Source organism: Callorhinus ursinus, unplaced genomic scaffold (genome assembly GCF_003265705.2).
Source record: "Callorhinus ursinus isolate GAN/ISIS: 27379988/994484 unplaced genomic scaffold, GSC_fseal_2.0 scaffold18, whole genome shotgun sequence".
Lineage (NCBI taxonomy): Eukaryota > Metazoa > Chordata > Mammalia > Carnivora > Otariidae > Callorhinus > Callorhinus ursinus.
The window spans coordinates 28090995-28103646 of NW_027397080.1; the positions used below are offsets into that span (position 1 = coordinate 28090995).

The 12652-nt window shown below is 56.3% G+C and overlaps 1 protein-coding gene across 2 annotated transcripts; it reads right to left on the reverse strand.

The window, feature by feature from the left end:
* Positions 1-3366: 3366 nt before the first annotated feature.
* On the reverse strand, positions 3367-12268 carry MIIP (migration and invasion inhibitory protein). 2 transcript variants are annotated; one of them, XM_025855742.2, is made up of 10 exons: positions 10528-12268; positions 9413-9600; positions 8825-9160; positions 8328-8412; positions 6051-6159; positions 5918-5970; positions 5302-5431; positions 5024-5120; positions 3930-4064; positions 3367-3677 (listed from the first exon to the last, which is right to left on the reverse strand). In XM_025855742.2, the coding sequence occupies exons 2-10, from the start codon at positions 9533-9535 to the stop codon at positions 3639-3641; spliced, it is 1107 nt and encodes a 368-aa protein (XP_025711527.1). In that variant the 5' UTR covers positions 9536-9600; positions 10528-12268; the 3' UTR covers positions 3367-3638. The 2 variants fall into 2 exon arrangements, with proteins under 2 accessions (XP_025711527.1, XP_073759439.1); XM_073903338.1 differs by lacking the exon at positions 10528-12268 and adding an exon at positions 10460-10480.
* Between the last annotated feature and the right edge of the window lie 384 nt (positions 12269-12652).

Below are 12652 nucleotides of genomic sequence, written 5' to 3' on the forward strand. Positions count from 1 at the left end.
GAACCCCTACCATAGACCACGTGCTCCTCTAGACTAAAGCTGAGGACGAGTCTGAGCCCAGCTCCTGCCCCCAAGCGTCTTGCTGTGGAGGGTGAGGCAGCTCTGGCAGGTAAGCAGAGGGGGCCTCAGACTCTGGGGGCCCAACCCAGTTCTGTGGGAGCAGGGCAGGCCTCTGAGGAGCAGACGTGGAAGCTGAGGCTGGAGTAGGAAGAGAGCTCCGGGCAGGGGGAGCAGCGTGGATCAAGACCTGGGGGCCAAGGGCAGCCAGCAGGTTTAAGACTCAGAAAAAAAGCTTCAGCAGAGCTGGAGGCTTGCTCTGAGGGGCAGGAGAGGGGAGCAGTGTCGGCTGCTCCTGCGTGGGGGCTCTGGGTGGGCGGCAGGCCCCTGCTCTGTTACCTGGATCACTGCTCGCTCTGCGGAGCCCCGGGACAGTGCCTGGCACACAGTAGGAGCTTGACACACACATGGCGAACAAGTGAGCATGTGCGTGAATGAATGGCCCACGTGGGTCCACGTGTCTACGCGTTGATATGGCAACAGAGATCAGACCCCCACCCCGTTTTGTTTTGTTTCTACGTTTATTTAAGTAATCTCTACCCCCAACGTGGGGCTCAAACTCACCTCCCTGAGATCAAGAGTCATGTGCTCCCCCAACTGAGCCCACCAGGCACCCCTGTTCTTATTTCTAAGTGACTAACACACGACATCAGTTTGGGAAGAAGTAGGTGATCTTGCTTTTTTCCTTCGGGATTTATGCCACGTACTTGGAGGGGGAAGGAAGAAAAAGAACACTATTAATTTGCAGGAGTGGGGAGAAACATGTACGACCTATCAGTGTGCGCACCCCAACACAAGCCTCCTTTGGCTCAGGGACATTAAAGCCCCCTCTTATCACCTTCTTGACGCAGGTGGGAAGCCAGGTGGAAGGAAAACGGCAGATCCTGAATACAGGGTAGCCACTACTTTTGAGAAAACAAGAAAAGAAAATTCCAACTAAGAAAAAAAGACTCCCTCCGCTCTCACAAAGCTATTACATTCTAGCAGGGGAGAGAGACGCGAAGCAAGGAAGCACATGATCAGACACTTAATAAGCTGTAAGGCCATGAATGGACAAGTGTGGGGAAGGGAAGAGTGTGATGGGGGGGTGCATCTGAGGGGCACGGCAGCTGAGATGTGGAGGGTTAAGTGGGAGCTGGAAGGGGTAAAGGTGGGGGACAGGAAGAGGTCTGGGCAATCCTAAGTGAGGGGGGACCGGGGGGGGGGCCTCGAAGAACGTAGAAGGGCACGCGGGTACCTGGGAGGGCAGGACAGCAGGGGGAGAGGCTGCAGGCTGAGTGAAGGGGGCCTGGGAGACATGCAACTCTGTCCAGGGGTCTCTGTCGGTGACCTTCATTCTTGGGGACCCTTAGGTTTGAAGAAGGCTATTCCCCCCAGATTGAAGTGGTCATCCGGAATAGCTCAGGAGAGGCAGCGTGGGCTGGACAGGAGCCCAGGGCCAAGTCCTCCTTAGCCTCCCTGAAACACTGGCGGGCAGACCAGCAGCAAAGATCAGGTTAAGTCTTCCCACCCCAGCCCACTGCCCCTGAAGGCCCCAAGGAAGCCACCGCAGAGACCACCACTGAGACAGCCGGCGGGGTGCACAGAACCCAGAAGTCAGTACATAGAAAGTGTCTCAGCGTCCCTGGGTGGGCTCAGTCAGTGAAGCGTCTGCCTTCGGCTCAGGTCATGATCCCAGGGTCCTGGGATAGAGCGCATCCCCCGCATAGGGCTCCCTGCTCCACGGGCTCCCTCTCCCTCTGTGCTCTCTCCCTCTGGTCTCTCAAATAATAAAATCTTTAAAAGATAGTAAAATAAAATTTTTTAGTAAAAAAAGACTTTTTGTGTCTCATTAATTCTAAGATGCAAATTCTTTCACATTTTAACATCTCTGAAATTAGCATGACCTCACAGCCTGAGCATCAGAGTTTAGACCCATTTTTCCTGGTGGCGGACAAAGTAAGGGTGAGTCTGACTATCAATGGTGTCACAGTGTCTGGAGACCATGGGTGTGGTTTCTCGCACACAGGAATGACTGGAAGTAAATGGGTGAAACCTACATTTTCAAAAGAATTGTGTTTCCAGAGAAACCACTTACCCTGAGGCTTTAATGGCCCAACACTGCAGTCAGGACTTTTATGGGAAACATCTGTCTTATTGAAACTGTTGCTTTTCTGGGTCAGCTGAACTTCTAAGCTGATCTTAGCTGTAAATTCATAATTTTTGTTTGGCCAAAGGTTTCCAGATTCTCTTTTCCCTCTGGCCAAAGAATTTCTAATAAAACCACTGACTCCCACAGGCCCTATGACTTCAAATTACATGTGAACAACATAAAAAAAAAAACAAACCAAAAAACCCAAACAGCCCAATGTAAAAATGAACAGAGGACTCGAACACACGTTTCTCTGAAGAAGACGTACCAATGGCCTACGAGCACAAGAAAAAATGTTCTCCATCAATCATCATCAGGGAAATACAAACCAAAAACCACGAGATACCAACTCACACCCCTTCGGATGGCTACCATCGAAAAAGCAGAAAATAAGCATTGGTGTGAATGTGGAGAGACTGGAACCCACAGAAGGGCCCTGAGAGCAGGGGGTTCATCAGCTACTGCAGCAGAACCTCGCCCACCCTGACTAACACGGGAGCCGCGCGCAGCAGGTGGACCAAGCTTCCCCGGCGTCACGGCTCTCGTGGAGGCCACAGGAGACCATAACCCTCGTTCCAGCCCTCTAAGTTGAGAAACCTCAGAAAAACCGTGTGCCTCCTCTGGCCTTCGGGCTCCCATTTATTCCATTTTTATCCTACAAAACCAGGAATTTCATACTGTTCAACCTATCAAGAGGAAGACAGACATTGGCTGGTAACCCAGGAGGGGAGATCTGGGCCCTCGGCCAACCTTGCGTTCAGCTCACCGCCTGGCTCTCGGCTTCCCCGTCTGTGCCTGCCAGGGCTCTGATCACCCGGGGCTCCCAGGGCTGGGCTAGATAGAGAAGTCCCAGAGACTTCAGGAGAAGCCCCCCCCAGTCAATGGACCCCAGCTTTAGGGACCAAGAAGAAGGGGAGAACTCACTGTCTGCTGTCCACAGCTTCAGCCTCATCCACGGGGGCCTGCCTGAGACCCTGAGCCCCAAGCCCCCACCTGGGAGGCCACCTGCCCAGAGTTGGGAGCTGCAGAGCCACACCCGGGGCCATGGAATCGCCCGGCCCAATGCAGGTTGTCAGACGTGTCTGCCCCTGGGTGAGGGGAAGAGGCTGCTGCCAGGCCCCCTCCCGGACCCTGAGGGCATCAGCAGGGCAGACCCAGCACACAAGGCGATCCGGAGCTGCACAGAGTACTGAGCTTTATTTACGGACATGTCACAGAATCCTCTTACCCTCTGCCCCCCAACCCTGGAGTCCCCACCTCTGTCCCCGGGAAGGAGAAAAGCCTGGGGCCATCCACCTGCCCACCTAGGAGGGTGGGGCCTAAGTCCACCTCCCTTGTCGTGGGTGCCTTAACAGGGGAGACAGGTTACAGGTGATGGCAGGGGCTCTGCCTTCCTCCAAGTGGCCAGTCCTCAGGGCTTCTGCCAGGGGGCACACGGCTGGGGTTCCAACTAGATTGTGGTGCAGGGTGGGACGCTTGTTGGCAGGGCCTGGATGGTGAATGGGGAGGTGTCAGAGGGGGCCACTTGAAAGGTCATCCCCAGTTCCCACCTCATCCCCTTCTGGATCAGAGAGTCAGGGTCACCTTCCTGGGTGGGGTGGGGAGCTGGCAGGGAGCAGAAGAGCCTGGAAGGGTGCTGAGGGCCAGGGGGCCGGGGCCCTGCACTCCCTGCCCCGATCTGCCCCCCGCCCCCAGGCCTGCTCCAAGGCATCTGTCCCTCCTGGGGCATCCTGGACCATACCAGGTGAGAAGGACTGGCAGCTAACAGCTTCCGATGCTGGGCCTCGGAGGAGACACAGGACCAGAGGTCCAGGCTCTTGGGTGCTGAGCTTTTCTCGGACTTCGGAGGGAGAATGTCCCAGCCCAGCAGGCAGTGCTGTGGACAGCGAAGGGTTAAGGCGCCTGGCCTGTTGGCAGGGCTCCCTTCTGATGGGGCGCACCCCAGGGAGGGGGCTGTGCCTCTCCCCTTGGACTGCCAGCATCCCCTAGCTGGGGCTGTGTCCCCCCAAACAGTCATGATGTCCCCTGGAGACAGGCTCCCCCAGGGCAGGGCCCGTGTCCACCCAGCGGGTTACCCCAGGCCTTCCTTTCCCTGCTGACCCAGGCCCTGGGCCCCTGGCCTGAGGCAGAAGGAGGGAAGCCTGTGGATACCGACAGAGCGCTTCCTGTGTGACGGACTCTGCCCCACGCCCCCGACAGGTACTGATCACTGAAGTGCCCCACTCACCCCACCAGGCTGAGGGCTGTTTGCTGTACCCATTTTACAGATGAGCACACCAACTTTCCTCAGCATCCCTTCTCCTCCCCCATAATCCCAGCTCCCCCAGCCCCCACAGGCTCCCCCCTACCCGGGAGACACAAAGAACGTTTCCATGGGAGACACTAGGAAACATAAGGACCTGGGTTCAAATCCCTGCTCTTCCACCTGCTGACCTGAGACCAGTGACCTCCCTCGGCCTCAGTCTCCTTATCTGTACAGTGGGATGGCAACAGGACCCACAGTCTTGGCTGCTGTGAGGGCTCCATGAGGTAATCCTCCTAAGAACTCCGCACACAGCACCCAAGAGCTCAACCAATGAGGCGCATGTGCACGACGCCGGCAGGCGGGCAGACACTAACCCTGGAAGCGCGGGGTGGGCGAGGAACAGGGGACGAGCACAGGGCCAGGTGACGGGAGCGGCCCAGCCTGAACTCCACAGACCTGAGTGCTCGCCCTCCTTGTGCCCAGCCTTGCTGTGTGGCCTTGCCCCAGTCTCTGGCCCTCTCTGGGCCTCAGGATCCACCTGGGAGTTGGGCTCCGAGCCCAACTCCACCCAGCCCCACACGGCTGCTCACCCGGGGCAGGGCCAGCGTGTCGGAGGCGTCGAAGCTCTTCCGCCGGTGGATGCGGTACTGGTGCGGGGGGTCCAGGACGGACAGCGGGATGCTCACCCTGGGGGGGGGGGGGGGGGGGGTGGGGGACAGAGGAGGCGCGCCCAGGCGCGCCTCCTGGCAGCTAGGGGGCCCACCCTGCCCTCCCGCAGGACTGGCAGGCCTCAGGCTCGGCTCCTCGCCTCAGCCGCTGCCGCCCCTCCGGGCTGCCCCGAGGGGTCCTACCTGCTCGGGCCACTCACCTGACCTGCGCTGTCTGCACCCGAGTCTCGGGACGCTTCTGGTCCCGAGGTGTCCGGCACAGGCGGCAAGGGGCGCCAGGATCGGAAGGCACCAGAAACAAGCGCCGGTTGACGCGGTAACAGTACAGGCCTGCGGGGCCGGGAGAAGCAGCAGCTCCTCTCAGCTGCACCCCCAGATCCCTGATCCCCCTGCTGCCCCCACCGCACGGGTCCGCCAACCCCACCTCCCCCATGGCCACACGCACAGGTGTACACACACAGAACACGAACCCGACGTGACGTACACACGTGTGTGCATCGTCTGCTGCGGATGGGAACCCAAAGCAAAGGCTCGGGTGCTCGTGCGACTGAGCCAGCGCCCCCACGCCCCTCCACGAGCACAGAGCAGCAGAAGTGGGGGTGCACAGGAAAGGGGGCGGCTGGGGAGGGGGGAGGGGGGTGCCACAGGCTTGGCCTCAGCTCCCCGCCACTCCCCAGCCCCCACCCAAGGCTTGCCCCACCCTGTCTGGACCCTAGGCTCCCCCTCCCTGAGTCTCCACCACCCCAGCTGCCTCCCTAGGCCCCCGAGACCTCGCTCGGCGAGGCTATGGGGCACCTGGCGAGAATTTCCACTCACATTCATGGTCTTCCTCCACAACACTGCTCTCCCATGGGCCTAGGAACTGGGGTCTGTGAGGGGACAGGGGTGAGCAGGCCGGGCAACGGGGTCCCTGAGCCGCTCTGCCCACCCGTTGGCCACCTCTGCTCACTCAGGGTCACTGTTGATACACTCCTCCTTGTTGGCTTCCCGGAAATCCTGTAGCTCTGAAAAGAAGGCCTCGGGCTTGCTGGTGATGGGTGAGCTGCTGTCCAGAGACCCTGGAGTGGGCGAAGCACCAGCAGCTGCTGTGTGGCCGCCGGCTGAGCCTTAGGGGGCACTCAGCACAGCACTCCAGTCTACCTGCTTTGCCCCCACTCTGCCTCGTACAGACCTGGAGGGCACGCGTCACTCGCTGTGACTGCTGGTCCTGTCTCCGTGTGTGTCTACCCTCACGCACAGCCTGTCGTCCGTGCAAAAAACATTAAAACAAAAAATACTTACAGAGCCCCTCCTAGGGGCCGCAGTTTGATGTGCCAGGGAGAGAGGAGGGAACTAGACAAAGCCCTGCCTTCATGAGCCTTACAAATATGGTGGCAAGGGGGGGGGGGGGGGTGCTGGGAGGCTCAGTGGGTGAAGCGTCTGCCTTCGGCTCAGGTCATGATCCCGGGGTCCTGGGATCGAGCCCCGCGTCGGGCTCCCTGCTCAGCGGGGAGTCTGCTTCTCCCTCTCCCTCTGCCCCTCCCCCTGCTTTTCCTCTCTTGCTCATGCTCTCTCTCAAATAAATAAAATCTTAAAATAAAATAAAATAAAATAAAAGAGAAAAATTTCATCAGGGTAGAAAATAACACGTTGCAGCTCTACCACTGAGCAGATGGGAGACGTCGTGAAGTGCCTCAGGGCCAGCAGCTCAGCCCTCTCCTCTGTCCACGGGGACAGGGGACGACAGCAGCACCGGCCCTAACAGATCATCGTGAAGGGCAGAGGACATTAAGAGGAGTAAAGCCAAGGGAAGCTCACAGAACACCTGTAACAGGTGCTCCCTGAAACCTATTCTCCCCACCCTTCCCAGTGTCCACAGACTGATGGGACTGAACGAGGAGGCAGGAGAGACTCGCAGGAAGCAAATCCTCCGGGAGCCCAGAGGGGATGAGGCAGGGCACACAAGTGCAGGGGCAGGCCTGAGATGGGGGCGCTCGTTCACCCTCGGGAAGGAGAGCGAGCACAGGGACAGGGCGGGCAGGAGGCAGGCGCCCCCACTTTCCAGAAACGGGAAGCAAGGCAGTGAGCTGACAGGCCGGGAAATGCCGGGGACAGGGCCTGTGTCCCCACCATCGCTGGGTCTCAGCAACCCCTGGAGCGCCTGCCTCTAGGAAGTAATTCAAACTCTCTGTGCCTCAGTTTCCCCCTTTATGAAACGGGGAGCCAAACGGCAGCAACCTCTTATGGCTGCTCACTCACTCATTCGACGAGTGTTGTGTGAGGGCCTACTATGCGTCACACACCTCTAAGCTCAGGCTCGGGAGATAGAGCAAGAAAATGGCTATGGCCCTGCTTGAATGAAGCTTACATTCTACTGGAGAACTCAGCTAAGAAACAAGGAAACAGGATGATTCTTGAGAACGAATGATACGAAGAACATACAAATGACTGATGCCACAGGCAGGGATGTGGGGGGCAGGGGCCCTATGACATTATGCTCACAGAAGGCCTAGCCCCTGAGCTGGGCCCTCAATGATAAAAAGCACCCAGAGGGTGTGAACCTGAGAAGTGCATTCCAGGCAGCACGGACAGCAAGTGCAAAAGCCCTGAGGCTGCCATGAGCGTGGCACGGTCAAGGACCAGCAAGGAGGCCCATGAGGCTGGAGCAAAGAGCCAGAGGCTGGTAGTGAGAGGTCACGTCACAGAGCTACCTGGGGCCAGGTCTTACCTCGTAAGTCTAGATAAGGATTTTGTATTTTATTCTAAGTGCTAAGTACTCTGATTCCCAGGTTTAAAAAATCCATTCTGGCTGCCAATCAAAAATGCATAGTAATGGGGTAGACGAAGCCAGAGGGAGACCAGCCAGGCCACTGAGGTTGCTGAGGGTGGGGGGTGAGGAGGATAGGCAGTACAATGTAAAGAGACGATATGCACACGCAGTTTTGCAGGGGCCTGGCACCAATACATGCTAAAGAATATGGCGGCTCTGGAGCGCCTGGGTGGCTCAGTCGGTTGGGCGTCTGTGTTCGGCTCAGGTCATGATCCCAGGGTCCTGGGATGGAGCCCCATGTCCAGCTCCCTGCTCAGTGGAGAATCTGTTTCTCCTCCCTCTGCCCCTCCCTCCCCTCGAGCTCGCTCGCTCTCTCTAATGAAAAAAAAAAAAAAAAAAAAAAAGAATATGGCAGCTCTGACTCATTCATTCAGCACCGGTAGGGCTCAGGCAGGCATGCGCGGAGGCGGGCCATACCTGCAATCCAATCGTAGCCCAAGTATGGCCGGAGGTGCCCGCTCCTGTCCGGCAATGCAGACTCCTCACTGAGGGTCACTCTTGACTGAGGAGGGGGACAGAGAGGGGCAAGGGCTAGGCATGCAGGCCCAGCCCGGAGGAGGCCCCACCTTGCGGGAAGGAAAGGGGCCATGTCTTAACTTATACCCTGACATGAGCCCCAGGACTCCGCCGGGAGCTTGGGAGTTGGAAGAGTTTGGCCCCCGATCCCCCTCTATGTGTAACTTTGAACAAGCGTGGCCTCTGAGCCTTGGTCTTCCCATCTGTATAATGGGCTCATCACCTTCTTCCCAAAATGCCGAGAAACTAACAACCACCACTTTTTAAGCACTTCAGCTGAGCTGGGCATGACTCAAGGTATCTCCAGGAAGCCTCCCACCCTGAAGGGAGCCTGCCGATGAGTGCATTTGTGAGACAGGGAGACTGAAGTTCAAGGAAGTTCTATTCTCCCATGTTACCTTGGACAGCCACTTTTGTTGATCCAGGGTGGAGCTCTGGGCCTGGACCTCCTGAGGCCCTGGACTGCCCAGCTCTGCTGAAAGCGCTGGGTCATTTGGGTCTGAGATGGCCAGCAAGGGTGCCGAGTAGGGCCTCAGTGAGCCCAGGGACGCCTGGTGTCGGTACTTGGCAGAAGGGAGAGAGATCACTCTAGAGCTGGTCCCACCAGGCCCGGACATATCACAGGGATCGCCCTGGTGCGCAGGGTGTAGGCCGGAGGCTCTGGGGGCCATTAACAACGTCTCCTGGGACGATGGTGTCCGGGAGTCATGGCTGCTGCTGGAGTCCAGGGCTGACTGGAAGAGAGAGGCCAGGTCACCCAGGGAGTGGCCCAGCTCCCCACCCAGCTGGCCTGCACCAGGCACAAAGGCCTGGTTCCTCAATCCTCAGCCCTGCTCCGGCCTCTGCAATGTCCCAGGCCAGTCAGTCCCTTCTTTGCTGGCCCTCAGTTTTCTCCAAACTGGGCATGTTGCCCAGGAGGCCTGGGACCTGCCTGGTTAGGGAGCCCCTTCACGCCCCCCTTGCAAGTTCTCAAGGTGGGTGCTCACCTTTGAGGCTGCTTTGGCCACCGACCGCCGAACGGCATCCTGCCCGACCCGCAGCTGCCTCAGGAGTGCCGAGTTGAGCTGCCGGAGATGCACCAAGTCCTTGGTCTCCACCATCCCAGGCATATGGCGCGGCTTCCTCCTGGGCTGCGGTGTACCCTCGGGCTGGGTTCCAGTCCCAGCTCTTCTACCTAAAGCGAAGACAGCATGACACCAGCCAAGGAGGCTGCCCCGTGGAGCCAGAGGCCTGGGTTTGAATCCCCACTCTACTACTCCCTAACTGTGCGGTCTCAAGCAAGTTATTTAATCGCTCTGTGCCTCAGTCTCCTCATCTGCCAAAGAGAAATGATAACAGACCTCCTCAAATTACTGTAGGGAAAAACGAGGCAATGCATGTTAAGCCTTAGTATGGCGCCTGGTATACAGTGAGCACTCAACAAATGTCTATTATTAAACTGGCCAGAGTGTGTTTACTTACCTGCCCAAAAGGGAACAATCCCCCTTTAACAATCTTAACTATGAAAGTAGTTTAATTTGTAGAAAACAACTAGAGCAAGTCTACAAATGTAAAGTATTATAAATTGTGAATCCAGCACAGACCAGGCTTCTGAAGGGAGGCTTCCCTCTGTCCTGTCCACCCTCCCATCTTCCCTTTCTTTTTACAAATCAGGAAACCAAAGCTCAGAGGAGTTAACCAACTTGCCCCACGTTCCACCGCTAGTAAGTGACAAAGCCAGGATTTTAAGCCGGAATCTGGCTCCAGGACCTCTTGCAGCAGAGAGGTGCCTGGGACGCCTTCTCCTTCCTCCTCCTCTCTCAGCCTTTTGCCCCCAGGGACCCAGGCTCAAAGACACACAGATGCCTCCAGAAAGGATTTCTGCAGCCTGGGGAAGGGGCTTCCTAATCGCCTCTGGGATCCAGGCCCAGGCTCCACCCAGAAACTCAGTCTCCCATCACTGTGCACCGGGCGGGTTTTAACGCCGGGTCAGGCCAGACCCTCCTCTCAGAATGGCGGCCCGGCCCCCCGCCCGCCTCACCCACACTGGTCACCTGTGGACCGCCCACACCAGGGGCCGAGTCCTTCCTCCCCACGCCAGCCCCGCCGCTCCCGCACTCACCGCCTGGAAGCCTGGAAGCCTGGAAGCCCGGAGGCCCGCCGCCCCAGGGAGGGTCTCGCAGCCCGGAGTTCCGCCCGGCCGCCCTTTGCTTCGCCGGCTGTGGGCGGGGCCCGACGCGGCCGCCCTGATTGGTCAGATTGCGGACGGAGCCGAACGCTCCTGCGAACGTTACTCCGCGTTCAGAAGCGGCAGTTTCAACATTGGGGCGGGCCTAACAGCGGGACTCAGGAGCTGATTGGTCAACTCCCGAGACCGCGTACTGGTCGCCGATTACAGGAATGGGGGCGTGCCCCCGGAGGGCGAGCTCCGATTGGTCAGGACGGGGCCGCGGGCCACGCCGGGTTAGGCGGCGGCAGTTTCAGTCTGGACCTAAAGCTGCTCCTCAGCAGCGGAATTCAGCTGTGGGAGGCCGGGCGGGAGTGGGGGAGTCGGCGGCTGGAGACTCATTCTTTAATACTTTCTTTCCTGTATCATGTCGTGCCTACTTTGTACCAAGAAGCACAGTGCTAGGCACTGGGAGGCAGAGAAGGAAGAGGGGTCCCTGCCTGAAGGAGAGGCCGTGGGTTAAGCACGAACACAGATACCTGTAATCCAATTTGTATGCGGAGCATGCCAGCTCCATTTTACAGAGAAAAACCAAAAACGAGGTTGTACAAGATGAAGTGACGTGACCAGAACATTTTAAAACCAATCAGTGTAATTCAGCAAATTAACAGGAAGAAAAGAAAGGAGAGAGGAGTGAGGGAGGATGGAAGGAAGGGAAAAAAGGAGAGAGAAAGGGAGAGCAAGAGGGCTCATTTTGGGGTGCTGGACACGCGCTAAAATTGGATTGTGGTGGAGGATGCACAACTTTGTAAACTTGCTAAAATGATTTAATTGTACACTTTGAGTGAATTTTATGGTGTGTAAATTACACCTCAATAAAGTGTGGGTTTGTTTTTTTTTTTTATAAGTTCATACCAACTATACAAGCCAGTCATTTTACTCCTAGGCATTTATCCAAGGGGGGAAAATTGTCCATACAGAGATTTGCATATGAATGTTCATGGCAGTTGTAGCCAAACATAGGTCAACAGATAAATGGATAAACAAATCGTGGTATGGCCATACAATGGGTACTACTCGGCAATAAAAAAGAATAAACTATTGATATGCACAATATGGATACATCTCAAGATAATTATGTTGCATGGAAAAGAAAGAGTATGTACTGTATCTTCCATTTGTATAAAACTTTAGAAAATGTAAACAGATCTGTAGTGATAGATCAGTGGTTGCTAGGAAACGGGGTGGAAGAAGGCATGATAACGGGGCATGAGGGAACCTTGGGGGTGATGCCTATGTCCACTGTCTTGGTTGTGGTGATGGTCTCATGGTGCATACATATGTCTAAACCTAACGTACACTTTAAACATGCAGTTTATTGTATATAAATTATATCTCAGTAAGGGACGCCTGCCTGGCTGGCTCAGTCAGTAGAGCATGTGACTCTTGATCTCGCGGTTATGAGTTCAAGTCCTGTATTGGTCATAGAGCTTACTTTAAAATAAATGAACAATTGGGCGCCTGGGTGGCTCAGTTGGTTAAGCGACTGCCTTCGGCTCAGGTCATGATCCTGGAGTCCTGGGATCGAGTCCCGCATCGGGCTCCCGGCTCAGCAGGGAGTCTGCTTCTCCCTCTGACCCTCTTCCCATTTGTGCTATCTCTCACTCTCTCTCTCTCAAATAAATAAATAAAATCTTAAAAAAATAAATAAAATAAAATAAATAAATAAAATCTCGATAAAGCGGTTTAAAAATGTGAATTGGTGGGGCGCCTGGGTGGCTCAGTCGTTAAGCATCTGCCTTCAGCTCAGGTCATGATCCTCAGGGTCCTGGGATCGAGTCCCACATCGGGCTCCCTGCTCTGCGGGAAGCCTGCTTCTCCCTCTCCCACTCCCCCTGCTTGTGTTCCCTCTCTCGCTGTCTCTCTGTCAAAAAATAAATAAAATCTTAAAAAATAAATAAATAAAAATAAAAATGTGAATTGGTTAAACGTCTGCCTTTGGTCATGATCCCAAAGTCCTGGGATCAAGCCCCACATCGGGCTCCCCGCTCCTCGGGGAGCCTCCTTCTTCCTCTCCCTG

Coding starts and splice junctions, on each gene's coding strand:
- MIIP (XM_025855742.2), bottom strand. CDS start 9,535: ATGCCTGGGATGGTGGAGACCAAGGACTTGGTGCATCTCCGGCAGCTC. Junction 8,413..8,824: donor AACAAAAGTGGCTGTCCAAG/GTAACATGGGAG, acceptor CCCCCTCCTCAG/TCAAGAGTGACCCTCAGTGA. Junction 5,971..6,050: donor TGTATCAACAGTGACCCTGA/GTGAGCAGAGGT, acceptor GTCCCCTCACAG/ACCCCAGTTCCTAGGCCCAT.